The sequence below is a fragment of the Mus caroli genome, unplaced genomic scaffold, assembly GCF_978045245.1.
Source record: "Mus caroli unplaced genomic scaffold, Mus_caroli_1 scaffold_18, whole genome shotgun sequence".
In the NCBI taxonomy this organism is placed as follows: domain Eukaryota; kingdom Metazoa; phylum Chordata; class Mammalia; order Rodentia; family Muridae; genus Mus; species Mus caroli.
This window is the reverse complement of record NW_028227273.1, coordinates 50518853-50546043: the sequence shown is the minus strand read 5'-3', so window position 1 is coordinate 50546043 and position 27191 is coordinate 50518853. Positions and strand designations below refer to the sequence as shown.

The 27191-nt window shown below is 47.8% G+C and overlaps 1 protein-coding gene across 2 annotated transcripts in view; it reads left to right on the top strand.

Annotated features, from left to right (window-relative positions):
- Positions 1-27191, top strand: part of Clic5 (CLIC family member 5) — a 149799-nt gene that overhangs the window by 106302 nt on the left and 16306 nt on the right. For both annotated transcript variants that reach the window (XM_029471464.2, XM_021149513.3), the window contains exons 3-4: positions 1123-1248; positions 8000-8106. In XM_029471464.2, coding sequence (XP_029327324.1) covers positions 1123-1248; positions 8000-8106 — 233 coding nt within the window. The remainder of the gene's footprint in view (positions 1-1122; positions 1249-7999; positions 8107-27191) is intronic.

Genomic DNA, 27191 nt, shown 5'->3' with positions numbered 1-27191 from the left:
AGTTCTAATTTCACAGTTAAAGTCAACCCTTTTTTAATTTATTTTTTTATTATACGTGTATGGCTGATTTGCCTGCATGTGTGTCTGTTCACTATGTGTGTGCAGTACCTGAAGAAGCCAGAAGAGGGCATCAGTCCTCCTGCAACTGGAATTACAGGCAGTTCTGAGCTGTTAGCTGCCTTGTGGGTTTTGGAAACTGAATGTAGATGTTGGGAACTCTTTGTCTGTTTGATTAATTTCCGAGACAGTATTCTAGTCTGTAGCCCAAGCTGGTATCACAATGGTAGCAATCCCCCTGCTCCAGCCTTCCAAGCTCTGGAATAACAGGAATGAATGGACCGCCAAGCCCAGCTCATAGTTCTTGATGTAGAACCCTTAGCCATAGCCTCCCTAATGTTTCCTGATCTGCAATATTGAACGGGAAGAGATTGAACAATGCCAGATGTTAATTGCTACATATTAAAATGCATGTTACTCAGAATGGGAGCATTGGAACTTGAAGAAGTCCCCAAAACACACACACACACACACACACACACATGTATATAGTAATATAATATTCAAATACATTTAGGATCCAATGTGTTACTTATTATTGTTTGTGGAGGCCAAAAAGGGGTATGAGATCCCCTGAAGCTGGGATGACTAGCAGTTGTGATCTTTCTGTTTTGAGTGTTCAGAACCAAACTCAGGTCCTCTGGAAAAGTAGGACGTGTCCTTAACCGCTGAGCCATTTCTTCAGCCCCGCTGTGTTAATTTGTCAAGCCTGGAATTGTGTGTTTTGTTGGGATAATTAGTAAGAGGGCATTTGGAGGCACAGTCCTGTGCAGTTAGACGGGAGCTAATTTAGACGGTCACCATGATCCTCTCTGGGCTTTTCAGTTGTGTTCAGCTTCGACTTGTGAGTTACTTCTGCCATTTTCTTCCCCTGGATGAGTTTTCTGTTTCACACCACAGGCCCACAGAGCTCTATCCAGCTTCTACTGTCTCACACCTAGTACCACAAATCTGGTTATGCTACAGGCATGTTGATTAACCCCAGACCAGAGTTAATGCCATAGGCTTCTCAGAACAAGAGGGCCAATGGTTCACACCATCACTGGAATCTTACTCTCTCCACAGAAAGCCAGCCGATCTACACAACCTGGCTCCTGGCACGCACCCGCCCTTCCTGACCTTCAATGGGGATGTGAAGACGGATGTCAACAAGATTGAAGAGTTCCTGGAGGAGACCCTAACCCCTGAGAAGTAATGAGCTGATTCTTTACAGACCTATGGACAGGGAGAGAGTTAGCTGTGGGAAGGCAGATTTCCAGTAGGGCTGCTTCAGTTTGAGGTTTTGCAAAATGGAACCCCAATCCCAAAGTATGCCAAGTTACCCATAGGTATTGCCAGTCAGTTCCTACAGAGTGACTTTAGGGGACCTGGGAATCTCCCTCTCCTCTCTCCCTCTCCCTCTCCCTCTCCCTCCTCCCTCTCCCTCTCCCTCTCCCTCTCCCTCTCCCTCTCCCTCTCCCTCTCCCTCTCCCTCTCCCTCTCCCTCTCCCTCTCCCTCTCCTCCCTCTCCCTCTCCCTCTCCCTCTCCCTCTCCCTCTCCCTCTCCCTCTCCCTCTCCCTCTCCCTCTCCCTCTCCCTCTCCCTCTCCCTCTCCCTCTCCCTCTCCTCCCTCTCCCTCTCCCTCTCCCTCTCCCTCTCTCTCCCCCTCTCCCTCTCCCCCCACCAGCTTTATTCTCCTGAAAAGCTCAAGATTGTGCAAACTTCTTCATCTTCAGTAGAAGGGATAAAAGGCTGATTTAATGATGACAAACCAGGAAAGAGACAGCTGGTGCCTGAGACCACACCAGGAGCCATAAGTATGAGCAAGCCACATACATACATACATACATACATACATACATACATACATACAAATATAGATTGGGACTGGCAGGTGTAGGAGCTGAGAGTTCTTACGGGGGCAGATTAGCTATTACTGATACAAGAGGAGGTAAGAGACATAGTCTAAAAGATGGCCAAGTCTGGGCTCATTAATTGCAGAATACAGTAATCAGAGATGAAAACCATCCTACCTCATTGTTACACTGGAAACCCGGTGTTCCTGACAGAGTCAGGCATGAGCTCAGTGCTGCAGGGTCACCACAGAAGGATCTTCAGCTGTAAGATCTGTAAGCTGGGCCGTTGTCAGCTGTAAGACTTTCCCTGGCTGCTGGGAAGGAAAGCCGTGTAAAGGGTTGGGGATACGGCTCAGTTGGTGCAATCCTGTCACACGAGAAACTCTGAGTTCCTGCCCCAAGGACGTACCTGCATTCTCAGGAAGGAAAGCAGAGTTAGAATATGATCATTTTTTTCTGTGTTTCTCTCAAAGTTCTGTTTACCTGTCAGCAAATGTCGCTCCTGGGCTGTGCCAGGCGCTGAGCTCTGTGACATCACACTCTCATCAGCTCTGATACCTGGGAGAAAGGGCTGTCCTTATCCTTGTTTTATGGTCTGGTACAGTGGGATAGCCCATGGTAACCAGTGGTAACCATGGTAACCAATGGTGCCTTACTGTTGGATGATTACTGGTCCCCGATTCCCTAAGGAAGCCTTAAGCAAGGAACCACACTCCCTTAAGAGCATCCTTTGTCATCATATTAGGACAGGTCATTTTCACACTGAGGGGGAAGTGGCCTGTGGCCATTTATTTTTAAAAGATGTATTTATTTATTTATTTATTTTATATATGTGAGTTCAATGTCCCTCTCTTCAGACACACCAGAAGAGGGCATCGGATCCCATGAATGATGGTTGTGAGCCACCATGTGGTTGTTGAGAATTGAACTCAGGATCTCTGAAAGAGCATTCAGTGTTCTTGACTGCTGAGCCATCTTTCCAGCCCTGGGTACAGACTTTCAATCAGGGAATAAGTTCAATCAACAGTGAGCCACACACACGTCACCTAACAGGCAGCAGCCAGAAGCCCAGTGTATCTTCGAACAGAACACCAGCCAACTCCTCAGGTGGATGTGCCCCGAAGGGGCTGACTCCTCACTCCTTCTTGCTCTCCTGGGACTCAGCCTCATTTGTTGCTTGTACTAGTTGCAAATCCCATGTGAAAACCTGTTTTCACTGACTCGGGCAGAGTCCAGACAATGCCTGGTTAGGTTATTGTTGTCTCTTCGGAACAAATCCTCCTGTTGAGGAATGTCTACATCCACCGAGTCTAGCAAGGAGAACAGAAGCACCAGAAATGAAGGGTAGGGCTGTCCACACAGTCTTCTGCCAAGCCGATAGATGGGATATACTGCTCGCTCTGCCAGGGGACACAAGTGTCATCTTGACCTTTCCCATCTCTGCTCTTGCTTTAAGCCTCCTCTGTGAAAGAACACCCTCTGCCCCAGACCATTTCCTGTCCTAGTCCTTGATACTCAGGTTAGCCAAGCCCCTTAGCTCTTGTCATCTTGGTCTGTGTCCCCAGTAAGATGAGAGGGACATAAAGACCCTGGGATTATAGATTTCACGGCTTTATGGATATCCTTCTTGAATAAGGTCTTTATCAGATCCATTGTCTTTTTAATCAGCTTGTAAGCTCCCATGGTTCAAGCAGGGGCTGGAAGTGCTGGACAGGGCCGCTCTAGATGCCCCACCCTGCTCCATAATGCCATTGATTCTGAACACACTGCTTCCAGCCTAGGTCTCTTCTGGATTTCAGTTAGGTGTGAGAGGTGTGATGGAGGCCCTTCCTGCCAGGCTGGTGAACTGACCATTTAGCTCCTCAAGCTCATTAAATGAATGACTTCAGAGGTCTTCTGAAGTAAGGTGACGATCAACTGCTCAGGATGCTGTTCACAGAAAGTGCTCTTAGATGCCTCTGTGCCCATCAGGTGGGGGCAGGTGCTCCAGATATTGGCCAGTAACTAGCACCGAGCCAGTGCCTCAGCTCCAGCCTCAGAGTCCTGACAGTCTGCTCCCAAGCCACCAGCTTAGCCAATCCCCCCCTTAACCCAGGCTGAAAGGTGGGGTGGCCCCCATCCAGAGGCTCACAGAGTAGTGTTGCTTGGCCCTTATGCCTCTCCAGGGGGCAGCAGAACTCCCCGTTTCCTGATGCTGTGAGGAGGCCATGTGTTTCTTATCATGCTGCTGTTTGTAAAAATTTCCAGAGAGCCAAGATTTTTCTCTCTCAGCTTTTGTTTTTTTAAAGGAGAAGAAATCACACACAAATATTCCAACACTTAAAAAAAATTATGTGTGGTTCCAGAGAGTATTTGGTGTCAAGATGAGGAGTCCAGCGAATCGCAAGTAGTTTCTAAATGAGACTAACGACCCTCCTTTCTGTGGACTGGTCCACTTAGTGCTGGGAAGAGGCTCATGCAGAGAAGCTCATGCAGAGTTATATATCGAGACATGCCTGGGCCGTAACCAGAACCATCTCCATCCCATAACCAAAGCTGCTAGGATTCAGAACAGAGAAGCTTGACCACCTCAAAACCAACTGTATATCCTGGGTGACTTTAGACAAGGCTCCCTCCCTTCTTATTTGATCTTCTTGAAAGTGAAGGAAGGGCTACCAACCAGTGTTCTCCAAGATCTCTTTCAGCCCCAAATCTGGGACTGCATGAGTTTCAGAGGACATTGCATAAAGCTGACTATTATAAAATAATCTGAGCGCATAGAAGTTAGGATAAGAATTCAGAGGTGAGGGGCCGGTGAGGTGGCTCAGCACTTAATGTTTGCCATGCAAGCATTAAGACCAGGGTTTAGAAATTCCCTTAACTGCCTAGTGGGCATAGTGACCTCCCTGTAATTTCATCATTGGAAGGCAGAAGTAGGGGATCCCCCAGAGCAAGCTGGACAGCTTGACTAGCCACACTGGGGAGCTCTGGGTTTGACTGGGAGACACAGGCTCAGCAAATAAGAGAAAGGTGCAGTCTGATGGAGAATGATTCCAAACATCAACCTCGGAGCTCCCATATGCACACGCACACACACAAACACACACACACACACGCACACACACACACATGCACACACACCTCCACACATAAGCATGCCACATGCACACACAAATAACCGAAGGAAGAAAAAAAATAGAATCCTGGATGCTAATCAAAAATGGTCTGGTTACATGGTATGCCGTGGCATCAGTCAGGTGGTAGCCATAATCTGAGGCTCACAATCAAGGCACTGAGAATACACTGTTTTATATTTAAAGGTGTATACAGATCTCTTACAGCAGTAGAGTAATGTTCTCCTGCCGCTCTGACAGGTGGAGGCAGTCTCAGAAGCCTCCACGCGATGGTTGAGCTTGGGTTCTGGAGTCCATGCCTTGGCTTCAGGTCTCTGCTGCCAGGTGGTGCTCTCTTGTCGAAACATGTGGTGCTGTGGCCTGACATGACAAGGGCACGTGCCACTTAAGCATAGTCTCAGTGGATACTGTGGGGCTCCTCCACCTTGTAGCTGTGCATACAGCACCTCCAACATGTCTTAAGCAGGGAGAAAACAACAACAACAACAACAACAAAATGAAGCACACACAGTGCTTTCAAAGACCAGAGCCCAAAGGAGTTACATCACGCATATACATGCACATGCATACACACATGCACACCCCATTCCATTGGCTAGAGCCTAGTCACTAGACTGCAGAATGGCTGACTGGGAAATGTGCAGAAGCCCATGGACATTATTTAGTCCGTGTGCACAGCGACTAAATAGGCAAACTTAAAACAAAGCAATCAGAACGATACTTTTCCAATCTTGATTCCCAAGAGCTATGTGATACTCTGTGAGGCAACGTGCACACATGTCAATTCAGCCCAGGTCGGCATGGCAATAGGCCAGGGAGCCAATTCCACCCAGATGGAGTGTGGTAAACCAATGAGATGATTGGGATTATTTATAGGGGCATGGGCAACTCAAAGGTCAATCCCAGCATGGTTACTACTTATGAAATCACTCCTGGGTGTCCACTGCGTCCTGGAACTCCTGCTCAACTTGAAGCCAGTTCCATCAAGGAGCTTGCCCTTCCCGGGGTAACCTTAGGGAGGAGCTTTATAGACGTGTAACCTCCAAAGCTTATGGAATCTTAGGAGGTTGCCTCTCCACTCCAAGAAGGAGAGGCACTCCCACAAGTGTGAGTCCCTAAGCTCAGAGCATTAGAGCCCACTTAAAAGCCAGGCAGACGTGGCTGCTGTCTGTGATGCCAGGACTTACGAAGCAGAGACAGGAACTTCCCAGATCAGGACTGCTCTTATTCACCCATGAGACAGAGTTGCCTATGAAGCTCAGGGCTGTGTCCAGAACACAGTGGCCACTCCGTGCAAGGTAATTTTCCCATCATGAGAGCATCAAGTACGAAGGATACTCACTGCTTCAGAGTCTCCAAGTCAGTTTCTTATTGGTCCCACACTAAGGCCCTTAAGTGATTGGTTTGCCTTGGGTCTCCAACAGCCTTTGCTACAAAATGGGATCAGTAGCTCCCTCTGTACCTGCCTAGTGACTGTGGTGAAGAGCTGGGACCAATATATTCCTGAGGGCTTTTCCAAACGCTGCGTCTCTGACATTAAACCTGTCATGGCAAAATCAGTCAATCAATCAATCAATCAATCAATCAGCAATCAATCAAACACAAAATTAAACAAATAGTCTGCCGTGGCTCCAAGAGTGGGGCAGTCCTAGCTAATGAGATCATTGAAGAAGAAAGGAATGAAAGAACAATGACAAATGACTTGTGTGTACAAGTGCAGGTGTGTGCCCATGTGCACAAGTATGTATGGAGAACAGAGTGGCATTCCTCAGGTGACACTTCCTCTCTTGTCTTACAAGAATCAACATCTTCCCAGCCTAAAATTCATGAGTTAGTCTACCCCTGCTGGCCACTGGACCCCAGAATTCCCCCTGCCTCACTACTCCAGCCCCAGGATTACAAGCTTGCTACCATCCTCTCCTGACAGAGATTCTGGGAGTCAGATTCAGGCGGTTTCTCACCATCCTTACTGGCTGGCCTGGCTCCCAAACCCCACGGCACGTGATTTTTAAAGACTCCATTGTGGTTAAAAACATAAAATCTGAAGAAAAGAATTTTGATTAATAGACAAAACAACCTAGACGCATACAGTGAAACTCCCCCCTCCAGATCACACAGCCCTGCACTTATTGTTAATAATGATAAATTGACCATCTGCCTGGTCATGTACAGAATGATCTTGTGAAATGAATTTTTAATGAATATTAAGAATTCTTTTATGAAATGAATAATTAGCATTACCCATGGGATGATGGTATTGGGTAAACCCAAGGATTTCCACACATGTGAGCTTACTCCTCATTCAGTTTCAACACCAAGGATCCTAAACCTGGCCAACCTCTTGCATGGTTTTTCTTTCTTTTTTCTTTTTTCACTTCAAAATGAGAAACAGTGCAAGGGATAGAGTAGGATCATTGTAAATCTCCCTCCATGCTTGGAAATCCAAGTGATAAAAAACACATGACTTGCGAGTGGAGCCGGGTTAAGTTACTCTTAGCCTGCACGTATAATAAGCACCAGAGAGACATTTTAGAAGCACACAAGGGACACTTTTCCTTTGAGACATGACTTAGGACCTTGGTGCTGTGGACCCAGGCACCCGCCAGCTCTGGGCAGCTAGGATTGTGGTAGTGAATAGACAGGCGTTTTTATAAGTTCAGGGGACATATCAGAAACCCCACCTGACTCAGAGGCCAGCCCTGTGTTGCTGTGTCTCCTGGGCCATTTCAGGAAGAGGGCTATGGGTGCCAACCTGGTTCCTTGCCTAACAGACCAAATCACCCTGGTTAAGTCTTTCAGCACCTTACTGGCCTCTGATTTCCTTGATAATGATTGAGGGTTGTGTGCCCACCCTCCCCGTGGAATGATGGTTAAATCCCAAAAGATGGTAGCTCCAGCCAGAAAAGGGAACACCGCTCCCTGTGATGCAGATAAGATCGCTACTGAAGAGTCCTGTTCTTCTAGCATCATTGAACTCCATGGCTTCCCTTCCAGGTACCCCAAACTGGCTGCAAAACACCGGGAATCTAACACTGCGGGCATAGACATCTTCTCCAAGTTCTCAGCCTACATCAAAAACACCAAACAACAGAACAATGCTGGTGAGTGACCCTTCTAGGGATGCCGGGCAGATCTGCCTCTCTGGTTTGCCCATGGCCATTTCAGAACATTTCAAGCCAGAGAAGCTTCTGGAACCAGTGCTGCTTGTTATCTTCTCACCCCCTCTCATCCTCCTGACTCAGAACCTGCTGCCTGTAGAGTAGGAGAAACAAGAGTGTGTTGTTGGTGACTCAGAGGCAGGGCATAGCCGGCTTTGGAAAGCCTCCTTATTGCACAGCCTGGGAGGATTCGTGGTGCTGGATCTTTTCTCCAGACACATAACGTCTGTGTCATATATTCCCACTTCTTCGTAGTCCCCTCAAAAAGCTTTGCAAGGGCTGACAAGAAGCATGAGGAGGGCAAAGATGGCCAAAATTTGGTGAACACCACAGACCTAATTCTCTGTACTCTATGCCCTGATTGTGGGGAGTTAGGGGAGGACTTCTAAAAGCCTGGCTCCCTCCTCTTCATAGCCCTTCCTTCCTGGCATCAGCCGCAGCCCTAGGACATGCTGCTCCTATGATGGTGTCTCAGCACCCCACTTTTAGGCTCACAGGTATTTCAGTCCCTCGTGCAGTATCTTCGGTAAAAGGTTTCCTGAGGTATCTGAAGGGGAGTGTGTGGGACCTGAAGAGTTGCTGTGAGATCCCCAAAGGAAAGGGGTGAGGGAGAGCTTTGTTCCCCCCCACACACACACACCATGGAGAGGGGGCACGGGCCAAATCCCTAGGTTCTGGGACCAAACCAAACAGAGGGAATGCCTCATGAATCTGCATGAATGGACAAGTTGATAATCCACAGTGGGTCACAAGAAAGTACCAGGTACTCTTAGAGTTCAGAGCAGAGGTGATTTGGTGTGTGTGTGTGTGTGTGTGTGTGTGAGAGAGAGAGAGAGAGAGAGAGAGAGAGAGAGAGAGAGAGAGAGAGAGAGAGAGAGAGAGAGAGAGAGAGAGAGAGGAAAATATTTTACGCATACTAGTTATCTAGCTTCATTCCAGGTTGGATGCTGTAGTTGGTTGAATGACGCCTCTCCCCTCAAAAGTCATGTCAACATCCAACTGTCCATCTGGACCCTGAGAGCATGAGCATATTAGTAAATGAGGTCTTCATAGATGAGATTAGCTCAGGATCTCAAGATGATATCATCCTGCTCTTAGTATGGTCCCCAAGTCCAATGAGTTGTCCTTGTAAAAAGCTGAGAGGACAGACAGAAAGGTTTGGGACAGATGGCCATGTGAAGATAGAAGTGGAGAGTGGAGCCATATAGGCTCAGCCTCAACCTCAGCCTCAGCCTTAGCCACAGCCTTAGCCACAACTTCAGCCATAGCCACAGCCTCAGTCACAGCCACAGCCACAGCCACAGCTTTAGTCATAGCCACAGCCTCAACCTCAGCCATAGCCACAGCATCAGCCACAGCCACAGCCTTAGCCACAGCCTCAGCCACAGTTTTAGCCACAGCCACAGCCACAGCCTCAGCCACAGCCTCAGCCTCAGCCACAGCCTCAGCTACAGCCACAGCCTTAGCCACAGCCTCAGCCACACTCACAGCTACAGCCTCAGCCACAACCAAGGCTTTTCAGAAACAGGAAGACAAAGGAAAGGTTTAATTTTTGAACGGTCTGTCTTCCAGAACTAAGAATGATGTCCCATAATTTTATGTCACCCACCTGGTGGCCTTTTACTGCTTTAAGTCCAAGGAGACTAACACAGCCATGATAGGTTTTTTGGACCGTAGTGACAAATGATAACAATATCAACTCCTAATAAAGGTTCACTTTACTCATGATTTGAGGGCACTGACCATCTCGACAGAAGGCTTGGGGTAGGGCTCAAGGCAGCTGTTCATAGTGTATCTGCAGTCAGGAAGCCAGGTGAGTTCAACTTCCTTTTTCCTTTATCCATTTTATTAAATTCAGTCCCCAGTCCATGGGGTATTACCACCCATGTCAGGGTGGGGCTTCCTTCCTCTGTGGAAACCCGTCATAGACACACCCAGAGGTCTGTTTCCTAGGTGATTCTAAATCCAGTCAAGTTGTCCATCAATATTAAGTATCAGAGCCCTTAGAACTTCCTGGAAAAGAACAGTTATTGTCACTTCACTGGCCCAGGGCCCAGAGGCAAAGGAGAGGACCAGGGATTTCTCTCCTCCCCGGTGCCCACCAGCTTTTGAGCTCTGTTTCCTCAGACTCTACATTCAGTGTCTTTTTATCTCAACCACAAACATCTTCCTCCATACTTGTCAGAGGGCCCTCAGAAAGATTATCTCATTTGAACCTTCCAGACTTTTTGAATTAGGAACGGTATTTACATAGTATCCACATTTACAGTTCTGCTGTGTCCAAATCCAAAGCACCAGTTTCCACAAAACTCCAAGTGTCGATTTCCTGTAAACTCAATCCTCTCCAGCTTCCACTGTTTCTCTTCTCCTGTTTCAGCCTGGTTTTCCCCGAGATGGGCTTTACCCTCGTGACTCCTTCCCTTGCTCACTTGTACAATTGAAAGCTCAGGCATATCTGCCTTCTCAATAGCTGCCCCACTCCCACATGCTTTGTTCTTCTCAGCCACTAGAAACTAACCACTGCTCTATAACCCCTTGAGTTCTCATATCCAGTTTTGGTGAGCAGAATCCAAAAGTTCTTGGTTCACAAGGCAGGAACCTATGTTCCTGCAGGGCTGGCCTGCAGGAGCCTCACTCCTACAAGAGAGCCCAGAGCCACACTCCCAAGCCAGCTCTATGCTCAGTCTACATGGCCCAAGAGAAAGGCCATGTGATGGTTTGTATATGCTTTGATCAGGGAGTGGCACTATTAGGAGGTGTGACCTTGTTGGAGTAGGTGTGTCACTGTGGGTGTGGGCTTTAAGACCCTTGTCCTAGCTGCCTGGAAGCCAGTCTTCTAGCAGTCTTCAGATGAAGATGTAGAACCCTCAGCTCCTCCTGCACCATGCCTGCCTGGATGCTGCTTTATGCTCCTGCCTTGATGATAATGGACTGAACCACTGAACCGTAAGCCAGCCCCCCAAAAATGTTGGCTATATAAGAGTTGACTTGGTCATGGTATCTGTTCACAGCAGTAAACCCTAACTAAGACAGGCCATGACACTCTCTACCTTCTTAGAGTTCCAGGCTCGCAGCTCCAGGCTTTCTGATATCTATCACTCCACCCACTTTCTGACATGTCAAGGTACACATGTTGTGGGCAGCAAGCTATGCATGTACACAAATGTGCGCATGTAGGTGGAGGCCAGAAATCAACCCCAGGTGTCATTCTTCAGATCACATCCCCCTTGGTTTTGTTGTCATGGTTGTTGAGACAGTAGCTCTTGCTATCCTGAAATGCATATATTTGGCTGGACTTGCTGGACAGTGAGCTCCAGGAATCTGTTTGACTTCTAAGTGATGGTATGGCAACCCCAAGCCATTATGCCCAGTATTGGGTGGTCAGATTCATGTCCTCATTATTATACAGAAACACTTTACCAGCTGAGCTATCATGAGTCCCCCTTCTCTCTTGGACAGAGTCTGCTCCCTGCCTCCCCTAGACACACTGTCACCGATCATAATCTAGCCCTACCTTGTCCTGCTTGAGAAAAGCCAAATACACATGTAGCAGCCACCCAAAGTCTTCCAACGGCTGAAAGCCAGATCTCATCCTCCAGAAACGATCCCAGCTAGTGCTCAAGAGAATGGGCCATTAATTGGAATGTCTAATTTCATTTAGACATGCAACAAAACTCTGTGGAGACTGAGGAATCGGCTCAGTGGCTAAGAGCGCTTGTTCCACAAGCAGAAGGAACTGAGTTCAAATCCCCAGCCCCCATGTAAAAAAGCTGATCATAGCTGCACCGTGTGCCTATAGCCCTAGCTTTAGGGGCAGGGACAGGCAGATCCTTAGAGCTTGCTGGCCAGCAAGCCTCATGAAAAGGGTGAAGTCCCTGTTCAGCAAGAGACTCAATAAAGTCAATAAAGCAGAAAGCAATAGGAGTGAACATCCAATATCCTGTCCTGGCCTCCAAGTGCACACATCGACACAGTGCCTGGAGCAGCACACACTCGGAGCTCATTTTGAAAGAACGTGTCTCATGTGGCAGGCACTGCACTAGGTTCTGAAGTTACCAGGGGCAGGTAAAAGCTATTACCCTTAGCAAGCTAGCTGTCTATGCGAGCTAGAAATCCAGCAGAAGTGGGATTACCAGCCCAAGTTTGAATTGCACAACTAGCTGCACAAATGTGCCTGGAAGATAGGCTCTCTCTAAGCCTGTTTCTGAAACCCTGAGGTGAGCTTATTCATACTTCTGTTGAGCATAGTGACTGTGTGACGGGTCCATGTATTTCCTAAGTCAAATCATATACATGCCTTGGCACAGTACCTGGTATATAAGGAGAGCTCACTACATGCTAATAATGAGCTAATAATGGTCACTGTTGTGGAAAGCATAAGCCAAGCCTGTTGGGTCTCCTCTCTGCTTTTTCTTCTACCTGCCCCCAACCTGTTTTTGCAGGTGTCTACCCACTGGTCTCTTTCTGCTTTTTAAATTCATTATGCTCTCTTTCTTTTTTAACTTTTAAAATTATCACTGGTAGCAGGATGGATGCCGTGGTGTTGGGTGCAGAGGTCAGAGGAGAGCTTTGTGGGATTGTCTTGCTTCTTCTGCTTTTGCATAGGGCCTGGGGATTGAACTCAAGTCACCAGGTTGGCAGGGCAAGTGACCTTACCTGCCCACTGAGCAACCATACCAGCCTTGGTTCCCTCTTTAAAATCTTCTCCTCCTCCTCCTCCCCCCTTCTCCTTCTTCTTCTTCCTCCTCCTTCTTTCTTCTTTCTTCTTCTCCTTCTCCTCCTCCTCCTTCTATATTTTCAGTGCATGTATCTTTATGTGTAAGGGAGTGTGGGTGCTCTCATTGTGACTAGAGGGGTTGGATCCTTAGGGCTTGCATGGGGGCACTCACTGCACCAGGGGCTGGGAACAGAAACTCTGTCCTCTGTAAGAAACAGGAAGCGCTTGTTATCAACTCCTAATGTCTGAGCCATCACTCCAGCTCTTTTGTTCCCCAATTTTGAGGAGGTTGCTGCTGTTCCCCCAAAGTGTCCAAGTCCCAGGCTGCCACTGGCGTGGCCCTGATCTCACACCTCCAGCCACCTGATGTTTTTGTGCTTTGTTTGGGGACCTGCTATTGCACTGTCTCCTGTCCCTGTCATTACCACATCCAGACTTCCCTTGGTCCTCTGTGGTCAGACTCTGCCTCTAGCCTCTCCGAACCATTTCTTAGTGTTCTTTTCAAGTCCCTCACAAGTAGCCTGAGTTTTTTTTTGTCATGAATGGATCATGAGATTCTACATTCAGCCAGGTGTGCATAAACATATTACTTCATTTCCCAAAGCTGAAGACATACCCTCGCCCCTCAATCCCCTCCACCAACAACCCCCCCCCCATTACCTGGTTTCAGAGACAGGAGCCATGTGACATCACATTACCTCACTGTCCCACCACAACGGGAATTACAGCATCTAAATACTCCATCATATCATGACACTGCCTCGTCATGACATCAGAAGGCTCATGGGTGCCATCCCAGTTCTCCCATTACGATATCACAATGCCAGCATACCTGCACGTACACCATTTCCCACAGCCTAGAGCCCAGGAGCTGTGTGAAATTCAACTCCTCAAGCCGGGCGTGGTGGCGCACGCCTTTAATCCCAGCACTCGGGAGGCAGAGGCAGGCGGATTTCTGAGTTCGAGGCCAGCCTGGTCTACAAAGTGAGTTCCAGGACAGCCAGGGCTATACAGAGAAACCCTGTCTCGAAAAAAAAAAAAAAAAAAAAAAAAAAAAAAAAAGAAATTCAACTCCTCACTGCGACCTGGGTTCATATGCCAACCTTGCCTCTTGTGGGGCTCGTGGCACGGGGGGATTGCCTTTGTTCCTCCATCCGTGAAACCACAAGAATGGCTGTGCATCTCACACTCATTCCTATGAAATAAGGGTCTTCATCCTGGCGGAGCTGTTTTTCTAAGGCTGACAACTTTATCTTGCGGGAGGGAGGGAGGGGGCATTGAGGGATTTTATGTTTGGGGAATTAAATCCTGGAGTAAAAAGAACGCTAAAGTCAACACCTAAGGAACCTGTTTGAGGAAAGTCAGAGTGTGTGTGTGTGTGTGTGTGTGTGTGTGTGTGTGTGTGTGTTTCAGAAGCACCAGCCTACAAGGAGGGAGAGGGAGGGAGAGGGAGGGAGAGGTTATGGGCAAGCAGAAAGCTTAAAGAGAAAAGCCCAGGGGTATCTGTGGGAAACCTCGTAGTGCTCAAGACCATGGGTCTTGCTTGCTGAGCAATTCTGGAATTCTGTGTCTCCTTTAACTGTGTTTCTCAGGGAGACCCCAGCTGAGTGAAGAATCAGGATTTTCCTGCTTTGTAGGGGAGATGTTGAGATGTAACTGAATAGAATCAGAAGCCTAGAGAGAGGGTTCATGATCCCAGGAAGGACCCTCTCAGATGAGGAAGAGTGGTCCATTAGATGTGGCTGTGGGCTGCAGGGGTCCTCTACACTCCCACTTGGTTAGCACTGGGGTCTCCAGACTCCTGTAGTGGAGTACAAGCTCCTGTTTGCGCTTCGGCACATCCTGTACCATCCCAGAAGTCCCTGGTAGGCAGAGATGCCTGCTGTCACCCGGCCACGTGGTGGAGTCCAGCTTCCCTCCCTCCCTCCTGTCATTTCTGTCTGAGATGCTGCTGTGAACTGCTCTTTCCTTCCACCTCTGCTCCCTCCTAGGAGATGCAACCAGGGCACAGGGAACTCCAGATGAGCCTTGATGGGCAGAGGCTTAGTAGTCCAAGCGGCCCTGCCTGTTCCCACTGCAAGGGCATGGCATGTGTTCTGCTGGGACCTCAGTTTTTCTCCGTGGGTTCCCCTCTTCCCTGGAGGGGTTTCTTTTACACTGTACTTCAGCCAATCTCTACGCTGCTCCCTGCCATCTCCCAGGACGATGCAGGCTTCTCCTTCTGGGCACTCAGCTTCCCACTCACCATCAGAACGGAGCCGAGACTCTCTGCCAAATCACTTGGCTCTCTCAGATTCCTTTTAGCTACTCACTGTAATTTAGGTGTGGCCGCCGGCTCTTCCTGCTCCTCTCAATCTCTCTTTTCCTTGCCCTTCAAACCTATCGGTTCCCAGGACACATTTCATGTCTTGTACCATATGGCGCATTCCAGGAAATTAGCGAGGGATGGAACACACATGGTTAATTCTCTATTCTTATTAACTCATTTGCGAGTCCCTTTTTATTCCTTCCAACCCTATCGTGTTTCCCTCAGCTACAGTTAACATTCCTGCCCAGAATTACCATCCCTGTTTTGGGGAAGAGGGTCAGATTCTCCTGTGTTTTCTTTCTAGCTGGCAAGGAACAGGCATACGTATGCATTAGACTGAGACCAAGATCTGCTGTTCTGTTCCCCTTGGTTGACCGTTACTGTCTTTGGTCCCCTGTTTCGGTGGACATGCCACAGAGATGGGAGAGTGGGGAGCTCTGAAGATCCCACTTCTGGGGGTGTGGGGAGGGCTCTCATTTCCTGAGAGGGGGCTGACACCCTCAGTTGTAGCCTCCGAGTGTGGACTCTGTAAATCATCTACAGTTCGGGAGTTTTACTCCATTGGTTTACTCTGACCATACATCTCTGAGCTGAGTGTGGTTTTCCCCTATTTGAATTCCCCCTTCTCATCTCTGTTCTGGGTTCCACTTCTCTCTTATTTCTTCTCCCATGTCTTTCTGTCTTGGGGAACTTTTCTATTTAAAATGAATTCTCCATTTGTTCTAGAAAGTCTCTTTGCTCCTCGAAGTAAAGCACCATTCACTGGAAAAAAGTGAGGAAAAAAATTAACAGGAAAGGTGTATTAAATGGTGTGTGTGTGTGTGTGTGTCTAAGCCAGGACTAGCACCACCCAGAACTACCTGCCTGACAGGCATGACGGGCTACCAGCATGGTTCAGAACTTCCAAGTAGACAAAGCAAAAATAAGGCTCCCAGTCAGTGTAACCTGGTTCCCCATGCAGATAAAAACAAACCAAGCTCCCCTAAGAATAACAAACATTCTTGACTTGAACCCTAGAAGCTGAGCGCTGAGCGAGGGGCTGCTGTCTCTGTTTCTTTGGCTTCTCCTTCTGTGCTTTGCCTTCCCACCCCGTGAGTCCAGGCCAGGAGCTGACACTTTTTGTATTCTCTCTCCATGCAAGCCCTGGCTCTGGCCTGACATTGGGCTGCACCCTCCCGGTCTCCCTTATATTGACTCCCGTTCTCTCTGCACCCCAAGCCTGTTTCTTCTCTTTCTATTTCTCTGGAAAGGCCCATGAAGCTTTGCTGCAGGCCCAGGCCCATGTCATGACGTTTTCTGGCCCTATGTGTCTGTGCGGGTTGCAGGCACTCTAGTCTTAGGATAGGGCTAATTCGATCTTTCTGTGAGGGGTCAGATAGGAAAAAGTGTGGATTGGGCAAACTGTACGAACTGTCTCTTAACTCGACTCAGCAAGGTCCTTGGAATCTCTGAGCACTCCGGAAAATCCACAAACAATTGCATGTGGCTGTGTTCAACAAAACGTTATCTGTGGATCCTGAAATACTAACTTCACACCCTTTTGCTATGTTACAAAATATTTTTTCTTTTCACTCCCCCTCCCTGCCCTTCAATTATCTATCCAAAAAAATAAAATAAAATAAAGATCAACGTTAGCTTAGGACAACATACATATGGGCAGTGAGCAGTGGGCTCACTCTGGAATGTTGCCATTTCTCATGTAGTCTCTGGACTCCAGTCTGCGAAGAGGAGATTGAAACAATACCTTCCCCTGTAACATTGTCGCATCAGTTAAACACTTGCTTGCACACCGAGGGAGCTCTTAGCTCCCAGCACCTAACTAGGGCAGCTGTGGCTGCGGTTTCTGTGGCTGCCCTCTGCTGCGGGCCTTTCCCACTGATAGAGAGGCGTGTGCTGCCCTCTGCTGGTAGGAAGAGAAACCAGTCCCGGAAAAGCTGGAGGATCTGCAAACTTTGGAAGACTTGGAAATCTTGACTTGGGAGTTCCAAAGCAAACCATGTCTCCAAGCTACCTTCCATATTTAGGGAAGGATATGCCTACCAGGCCTGACAGACCCTGACAAGCTGCACCCAGTCTGTCTCTTGCTTTCTCTCCCACTGCTCTGAACCTTTACGAACTTCTTTGGCCTAAAACAGAGAAATATTGAAAAGGTTTTGAGCAGCTTGGGAGGGCCATTAGTTTAGAACTAACGAGTCCCTTTATCAAAGCCCGCACCTGCCCCTGAGTGTCATGAATGCACACTGCTGTTGGGGACAGAAGCCAGCTTAACTCCCAACCCCCCCCCCCCAATTCCCAGAATGTGGCAAGCCACAGTAAAAATAGTATGTGTGTGTTCAGTACACCAAAAGCAAGACACTTGAATCTCCCCTTCCTCCCAGCGTCCTCTCATACCCTGGCCCCAGTGTGATAGCCTGGCTTTTCTAGGCCTGTGCCCAGCCTCTACCTACTCAACCCCCTAATCTCCAGGGTCTGGAAAAAAGATAAAAGAACGGACTTAAAGATAACAGGAATAGTGGGGAATATGGGCGCAGAGGCCCTGCAGGGGTCAGGCAGGGTTGTGTCTGGAGGCTTCATATTCATTCCGTTGGGAATACTTGCTGCTACCGCTAGAGATCAAGACTAGGTACCAACTTGGAACAACAGACTTCAGGCTGAAAGAAGCCCTGAGTGGAGGTGAGGCGGGCTGCCATCATGTGGTTATCTTTGGGTTCCTGGGTGGCCAGACCCTCCAAGGTTCTCCTTCCAAAATAAGCAGGTCGGCCACAGAGGAACTCTCCGGGCTGCCTGGCCCTGGATCCCCTGCCCGCCACTTGCCAGATCCTGATATTTTGTTGGTTGGTTAGGTTAACATTGTGCTTTGATTAGCATTCTTGCAAGTAAAAACAAACAACCCAAGCGCTGTGGGACCCACCTCCAAGATTTGGCAGGCCCCACGCCCTTAGTCTTTTCTTCCACGAGGGTCTTGGAGGCTGAGAGCGAGAGGGGCGTGACTTCCTGTGGCACCTCCCAGGAGCTGCCCAGAGGTTCCCCCTAGAGAGTCTTTGGTTTGGTTCCTTATTGAGGAGGCCTCTGTGATTTTAATTTTAACAAAGTTTGTTCCAGAAGCAAAATGAATCCTTGGGTAGTAGTGAGGAAGGTGGTCGGCAGTGGTGTGAGGGTGTTGAATGGGGCTGGCTCTGGTGGGAGGAGGGGGGGAGGAGTGGTGGGTCCTGCGTGGGTGGGCTCATTCATTAGTGAGATTTTGCTGTGTGGGCTCCTGGACTAGGGTAGAGTGCAGACCACCAACGCCATTCGTGTGGAGGAATTTCCTGCTGTCTGACCAGAAAGAGTTCTGCTGGCCTAGTCTGGCCTCAGATCAACACCTAGGGAATAAAGGAACGTTAGATGAACGATTTGCACAAAACTTGTATGTTCCTTTACCTGTGGCTAGTGTTGCCTCACCATGGGTGACAGATCTCTTAAATTTGTGCAGTCTACAAACAAGTTTCTTAACCCCCTCCCCTCTTTCTACACACACACACACACACACACACACACACACACACACACACACTAGCAAAGTCCTCACACACCCTCCTTACATATTGTATTAAGTAGATCTCAACTAAACAGAAAAAATTCTTCCATTCACTTATTTCAGGGTGACACAACACATTGGATGAGATCTTCCCGGGAAGACGATTTCTCTTGCTTTTTTTAAAATTTAATTTAATTTATTTATTTTTGCATCCTTTAGTTGCCTGTAGTTTCTGCTGCTGCAGGGTTGAGACCCCGTGGGCTTCCTGTTGCCCACTTTAGCGTGCCTGTTACTGCTGTCTTTATGTTTATGTCCAGCCAGTCGTGTTGAAAAGTGGCTTTGAATGACCATGTAGGACAGCTTCATTTGAGGACAGTGCATTTTTAGAGTGACACAAAGTGGTTTCGAATCTCTGGACAAGAATGGCACATGAGCCCTGCTTATTTAAACTCCTTCATTCCTGGGTGGTTATATCTCCAGGCTGCTCAATTGTCTTCTGGGGCCAACCTTGTTCTCTGCTTCCTGGTTTTGGTAAACCGGTGGTTTTCTTTTCAACAAACAGAGAGGATGGCAGGAATAGTTCCAGCATCACCTGCGACTTTAGCATCTTTAGCTGAATGTCCCCACGAGGGGAGCTATGAAGGAGTTACCTAAGCAATGGGTCTGAAGTAAGCGTTAGGGTTCCCAAGCCATCACACTGCTGCTACTCATCCTGATGGCACTCTGCAGAACAGGGCGTGTCTTGTTCACGGTCATCCCCAGAGGCCGCCTCAGCCCCTAGCTTGAGACATGTGCTCAATCAGGCTCCACTAAGAAGGAGGTGGGGAGCTGGCTCCATAGGTTAGAGCATTTGCTGGTGCTAAGTTTGTATCCTCAGATACCTGTGTGAAAGAGCAAGGCATGGCAGGGTGAGCCTATACCTGCACCCCTGGGGAATGGAGACAGGAGCATTCTGAGAGCTCCTAGGCCATTTGGCGTTGTCTGCAGTAAAGCAGAAAGCGGTAGAGTAGAATCCCCTGACACCCCCTTCTGGCCTCTGCATGTGTGCACATGGATATTCTCAAGTGCACACATATACAGACATACCGCACACATCCCTCCCCCTCCATCCCATCCTGGGAGCTGTACAGAGTGCTAGAATACAAATAGAACCACCAGCTATTCCAGTGCCTCCAAGTACTGATAAAGGGCATGTTTTCCTTTGTGTAATAGAAACCTGACTACAGGAGCTAAAGCAAACGTTTCTCCTCTTTGACTCAGCCAGACCTCCGAAGCGTGTTACTGTGCACCATGCCCTGTCCTGGGTGTTCTCCACAATGTTTATTAGCACGTCTTAGCAGGAGTTTGCTTTTCTCATATGACAAGAACTTGAAAGAACAGCATGTCCCAGGCTAACGTGACAGCTTACAGAAACAGTGGACTCAGGTCCTCGGACTTCCTGGTTCTCCATGGCCAGTCTGTGGCTCTGTGTATGCGTGCACATGTGTGGACACATACACATGTGTGTTTGCCTTTGGTATGCATGTTGTATGGTAGGAGTATGTGAATGTGCAGGTATGGCATCCTTGCACACACACACAAAGCTGGAGTAGCATGTCTGATGTCTTCCCTTCTCACTACACCTTGTTACTTTGAGACAATTGCTCACAGAACTAGAAGTTTGCCCTTTTAGACACAGTGGCTAGCTAGCCCTGGACTTCCAGAATATACCCATCTTTGCTCCACCCCCACCTCTGTGCTGTGCTGAGATGAGTTTTTTTTTTTTTAAATAGATGTTGGGGATTTGAACTCAGGCCCTAGTGCTTATATCCATGGAGCCATCTCTCCAGGCCCCAGTGTTTGTTTTATATCTTCATCTCTCAAAGAGTAACTCTATACTGCATCTGAGTTTCTGGCATTGTCTTCTCCAGAAGCCTGGAGCTTACTCGCTACTTGTGTCTCATTAACCAGAGCTACCTGAGAGGGTGGCAGTCTGGGAAGATGGGTCTTTTTGGCAGGGCACTCTGCTATCCTAGGGAGGGGCAATATATGGGATTTTTTTTAATCAGTAACAAAGAAGAGAAGAGGGAGTTTGTGCATGTAATCCCTTTTCAAGTTAAGTTGGTTGTCCCATCTTCCCCCGATGGTGAACTCTCTGATCCAGCCATAAAGATACGTCATTTCCATGTACTTTTGGGTTAGTGAAGTTTGCCAGACTTTAGGAGACAGAAGTAGGATATCATGCTCAGAATTTGTTGCGTTCTCAGTTCAAACTTCAGAAGGCGCAGTCTCCTGTTGTAAGAATCATGCAACACGCATGGGTAGATGCAGTCCTCAAATTACAGGAGCAGGTGAGGCATAAGGAAATTACTCCAAGCAAGGCGGGGCGGGGAGGCTGGGTGTAGTTTGAGTGCACCTGAGAAATGTGGCAGTACCTATCAAGGCTGCTCTATCTTGTGGTGAGCAGGAGGAAGGCTCACTGTGGCCAGGCTGTGGCTAAAGAGTTATAAAGAACAGATCAGGCAGGTGGTGGTGGCACACACCTTTAAGGGAGGCAGAGGCAGGTGGATTTCTGAGTTCCAGGCCAGCCTGGTCTACAGAGTGAGTTCCAGGACAGCCAGGGCTACACAGAGAAACCCTGTCTTGAATAAAGAAAGAAACAAAGAAAGGAAAGGAAACCACTCAATGAGGACTGAGGGAGATGCTCCATGGGAAAAGTGCAAGCTTGGGACATGAAGACCCAAGCTTGGATTCCCAGCACCCACATTTTTAAAAAGTGTGTCATTTCACCACTGAGGAGGAAGACGCTGGGGCTTGCTGTCTAGCTAGTGTAGCCAAATGGCTAAGCTTTGGATTCAGGGAGAGACACTGTCCTTAAAAAGGAAGGTGAGAAATGACTGACTGAGGAAGACTCCCAACATTGACATCTGGCCTACAGAAGCATTGCACACATGCACACACACACACACACACACATGTGCCCATCCATATGATCATTTACTAAGTGTAAGAAAGGACTAAATTTGTCCAGGGTGACTTCCCAGGAAAATGAGTCAAGCACAACATCTGCCCAACAGAACCAGCGGGAGGGCTGCTATTTATTTTATTTTATGATTTATTTTTGTCTTGCATCTTTGATTAGCTTTTATGTTTGCCTTGGTCCTTAGACTCCAGAGCCCCTTCCGTGTCACACACAGTGTCACATGCTGCTGTCTGTGGGCCAGATACTGTCCCCTACAATCAGTGACTCAATTCTAATGCCCACTAACCCAAATGAGGTGCACCAGGCTGTCATCCCCACTTTGGAGATGAGAAGGCTGAGGCTCAGGTGTATAAAGCAGCTCACCTTGCCTGAACAAGGCAGAGCTAGGGTCACCAGCCCAGCAGCTGGCCCCAGGGCCTGTGCTCCTGACTTGAGTGTGTTCCACATTTAATCATTTAATCAATTATCCATTGTTTCAGAAGTCACGTGGTACTGAGTTTTCAGACAAGAGCAGGCCACTTAGAAAACTACGATCAAATCAGTTCATAAGCCAGCGAGTCCTCACTGAACACATACCATGTGTGTGTTCACCTAATACACTCAGCAGGCCCAGCTTCACCACGAACCCAGACTTCATCATCTATGAGGAACCAGGAAGTACCAAACGTCCTACACACTAGACACTGAACATAGGCAACTGAGAAAGAACGTATAGCGTATTCACCGAATCACCCAAACCAGACAAGGGCAGTGGCGGGGCGGTGGCTGTTTCTACATCTGCCAAGGTCTCTCATGCAAAAGATGTGGCCATTGGAGGATGAAGCAAGCCATAGGGAATGGAATCCCTTGGTATAAGTGCTCGTGGTGAGAAAGACAGGTGAGCAAGACCCAGGTCGATGCAGGAACAGATAACCAATATAATGACCGTCTCTCTGGGTAGCTCACCCCTTAAGTTTGAACATCCATGATAACCTAAACTGTGTCCTCACACTTAAAATTCACCGTTTGTAAAGTAACTGTAAACATCTCCTAGATTCCTCCCTGACTCAGTCAGCCTTGTGCATGACACTGGCGGCAGCAGCTGCTTCAGTCAGCAGATATGTCATTCCTTCTTTGATACGACTGATTTTTACAGCCATTTATGACTTTCTTGGCAGCCTAATAGGAAATACACACACACACACACACACACACACACACACACACACACACACACACACACACACACACACACACACACACGTTCCTACTGAAAAGGAAGGTAGTCTCTCTGCTTCAGGCCAGAAGGTGGCGCCACCGCCCCATGGCTGAAGTCAGTGCTGGCCACTAATCAGGAACATCGTGTCTCTCTCTCTCTCTCTCTCTCTCTCTCTCTCTCTCTCTCTCTCTCTCTCTCTCTCTCTGTCTCTCTCTCTCCCCCCCTCCCTCCCTCCCCCATCCTGCTTCTTCCACCACTAATAAATAAACACGTGAGAGGCTTGCATGGTACGGGTTGTATGGAGCCCTTAATTTGAAGAAGTAAAAGTGACATTTTTTTTTTCTCTACGAATGTACTGTGGCTTTGAGGAGATTTACAAAAATATCTGCACCTGGAACTTGTCTATATCGTCAATATCATCCTTCAAAAATGTCTTGTATGAGCAGCATGCTGAAATTGCCCCAAATTCCTCACCACAACCATGATTTAAACACAGTAAAACAACCACCAAAGACTCTGTCTTTTAAATACAAAGTGTGTGTGTGCTGTTGGGTACTGTCCACATAAATGCCTGCTAACAATAAGCTGGCCTGTGGAGCTACATGAAAAAGATCTTCTCTTCAAAGCACTGATTCCTCTATAAAGCTCAGAGAATTGGCTTCATAGAGAATGTGTTTTCCTTAAAGGAAAGTCCCCTGTTTCCTTGGGGACATATCCGAGAGGGTTCTGTTCACTCTGTGACTTTTGGGGTGGAGGACCCATAGTGTCCAGCATCCTAAATACTTAAGGGGATCATTTTATCCTTCATCCAGGGAAGAATTTCTTTCCAGAGCAAAGAGTTCCCACCATGGCAGAAGGAACTGCAGATTCCCCATTAGTCTGTTGACCCCTCCCAGGCATGGCAGGGACCTGGGGTGAGGGCCATGGCATCTTGCTTCAGTTTGTCTTCTCGCCATTTGTATTTAAGCCACTGTCTGGACATGGAGACCGGGGCATTGCTTTCCATAGATGAGTTCCTGGCTCTCCCAGAGCTGGGTTTGACTTGTTGACACATACTTTGCTGGCCAATGGAGCGTGCCCAGGGGTATTGGTCTGATGGTAGTTGTGGGCTCAAATTCTCCAAGGGATCAGACCAAGAATGTTGAACACAGACAGGAGAAAATAAGGCAGGACCTTAGGGGATGATTCCAGACAATGGTAGGTTCAACTCTGAATGCATGTGTCATCCTCCAGTATCCCCCAGGATCCCCCTTGGGCCCAGGAAGTTCTAGTGTTCAAAACTTTCCTTCCCACACCCAACCGTCTGCCTTGAGTTGACCTCCAGTTTGCTCAGTATACCAGTCTTCACATAACACCTGAGTTCGAGTCGTAATAATGATCCTAAGTTAGATCTTCTGCTAGGTCCTCACTCCGCTTCAGACCCTGCAGAAGTTGCCTGACAGCAGCCAGGAAACAGGCATTGCTAACAGCAGAATTCAAGGCAAGTTATTTGTGAGTGACAGACACGTCATGGAAGGTTGTCACCTGTTGCATTGGACCCCCCAATGGCAGCCTTGGTGCTTGGTTCTGACACCCCTGACCCAGGTTCTGGTTCTCTGTCCTTTGTGGACCCTGATGATGTGTGAACGTAGCCAGAGGCCCAGATTCAACGAAGGAAGCTACCACCCCTCCAAGTAAGCCCTTTCCTCTCTTCTAGAATCCTGTTCCAGCTCTGACCTAGTGGCTCTGAGGACCTCATGCTTTGTGAGTCAGAGAAGTCATCGGAGACCTCTCACTTTATCTGCTGGGTCCTCTCCTGTGGGCAGCTGAACCCCACAGTCTACCTGTTTCCCATCTGACCCCTTACTCAGATAACCTGACTAAGGCTGAGTCCCTAAACCTGTACAGTGACTACAAACCTTATGTGAGGCTTCACATACTGGAGGCAGAGAGGGACCACACTGGCAACCACAAAGATGAACATCTATAAAGATCTCCTTACAGCGTCTCTGACTTCCTCAATGTGACACTACTAATATGTCACTGGCCAGCCTCCTCTCCATCCCCTCTGTTCTTCGTGGACATGAACTATTCCAGCAGCAGTTCCGAGTCCCCTGGATGTTTGGTTCAGAACAATTCAGCTCTTCTACATCTCCTCCTATGTAATAGCAGGACACAAGAAAAAAAAATAGCTTCCTCCAAAAGGTGACAGAGAAGGGATGTCAAATTCTTCTTATTGGATATTTTTTAAATCTCCATCACCCGGCCTCATTTATGTTTTTAACTCTCAGATGTCAACAAGGTGTGGAATCATTTCTCTTGTGTTTCCAACAGTATGATGGCTAGAGACTCCCACTTGAGTCTCCCTCAAACCACATCCGACTTTAGTGCCTCTTTCTTTTATACTCACATGCGCTCTGATGAGAAGTAGACATTTTAGCCAGTTCTCCAGTACTTCACAGTGTCTCCATATTTCATCCTTCACAGAGAAAATCCAAGCCGGGTTTTTCACTTTTCCTTACACAGCATTGGCCCCCAGCACAGGCAAGGCCTCTGTTGTTCAGAAAGGATGTGGGTGACTCTGCCAGGCTCCATACTAGCTGACCACTTCTTCTAGACCATTCTGGATGACTGGAAGCTTCTAGACCATTCTGGATGACTGGAAGCTTCTAGACCATTCTGGATGACTGGAAGCTTCTAGACCATTCTGGATGACTGGAAGCATTGAGAGTCTACTGAAACCCAACAGTTAAAAGCAGGATGCAAATGTGTCCTCAGATTTGTTGGAAGGTATGGTATAAGGAAATAATGTTTCCTTTGCAAGGAGCTAGAGATGTACAGGCAGTCTGTAGCTGGTGATAGAACACATAGGTACCCAGTGGAATAGCCCTTGGCACTCACAGTGGTCTGCAGAGTGGGAGAGTTTGAGTCCTGAGATCAAATGTCTCAGATTTTAAAACCAGGTTTTTGCTCCTGACATGTATGTATATTTGGAGCTAATATTATGAAAAATATTTTTTCTTTACATTTCTGAGAATATGTAATTCAAGTTATACATATTTCAACTTGAGAGATTAGGATATTTAAAAAAGGATCTCTGTCTCTATCTCTCTGTCTCTGTCTGTCTGTCTGTCTGTCTGTCTCTCTGTCTCTGTCTGTGTGTGTGTGTGAGGGGGGAACAGAGGTCAACTTCCGAAATTTTCTTCTATGGATTGTTTTTTAATATAGAGTCTTTTCTGTGAACCTGGGCTTACTTTCTCAACTAGCTGGTCAGTAATCTCAAGAGATGCCCTGCCCCCATCCCCTGGTGAGCTGGGGTTACACACTAGTGCCTGAGTTTTACATGGGTATTGATGAGCCAAACTGAAGGCAAGCCTATCCCTACTGAGACATCTCTCCAGCCCCATTTTAACTAAGATTCTAAGGTCAGGGTGGATATCAGTTTTGGTGTTTAATTCTGGGGTACGGCATACCTACCTACTTGCCTGAGATTTTCTAAATTCTAGCCTTTCTTTTAAGTTTTCACCCACCAAGAACCCTATCTGGAGAGCTCACAGAGGACAGACAACCCTTCTGTTCATGCTCCCAAGCAAAGTAGATTTGCTGCTGTGCTGTCGCTAGACTGCTTGGCATAGAACAGCTGAAAGGGAGGCTCAGAGCAGGGTTTCTCAATCTCTGGGTCGAGACCCCTTTGGGGATGGAATAATGTTTTCACAGCAGGCGCCTATGACCATCTGCACATAAAATATTTACATTAGCGTTCATAACAGCAGCAAAATTTCAGTTATGACGTAGCAAAGAAAGTAATTTTATGGCTGGGGGGGTGTCAATAAAACATGAGGAACTGTATTAAAGGGTTGCAGCATTGGGAAAGGTTGGGAACCACACTGCCTTAGAGGATTCGTGGATGAAGAAAAACTGAGAGAGGTAGGAAAGCCAGCCGCCTGGATATGTGTCTAAGAGACCCATGTAATGCTTTGCTTGGAACGCCTTCCAGCAAGTAGGGGAGACCTGTATACAACTCACCTTTAGAGTCAGCATCTCCATGTTCATGCTAGAAAGAAGTCAAGCCTTGCATTAGCTCCCACCCCCACCCAGTGCCATGAGGTAACAAGCATCCTCCCCACCCAGCCTCACTGACACATGGAGAAGAGCAAGGGAGAGACAGTCTGTCTGAGAAACGGAGCACGTCTATGCAAAAGAGACTGAGAATTCTCTAGGGGGACTATTACATCAGACTAGCTTATAATCCAGAAGAGATTAATAAATTGTTATTTTCCCATTGCTCAGGGCATAGAATCCCATGAGGAAGCATTTTTAAAAAAAGAGCATATGTTCACGTATACC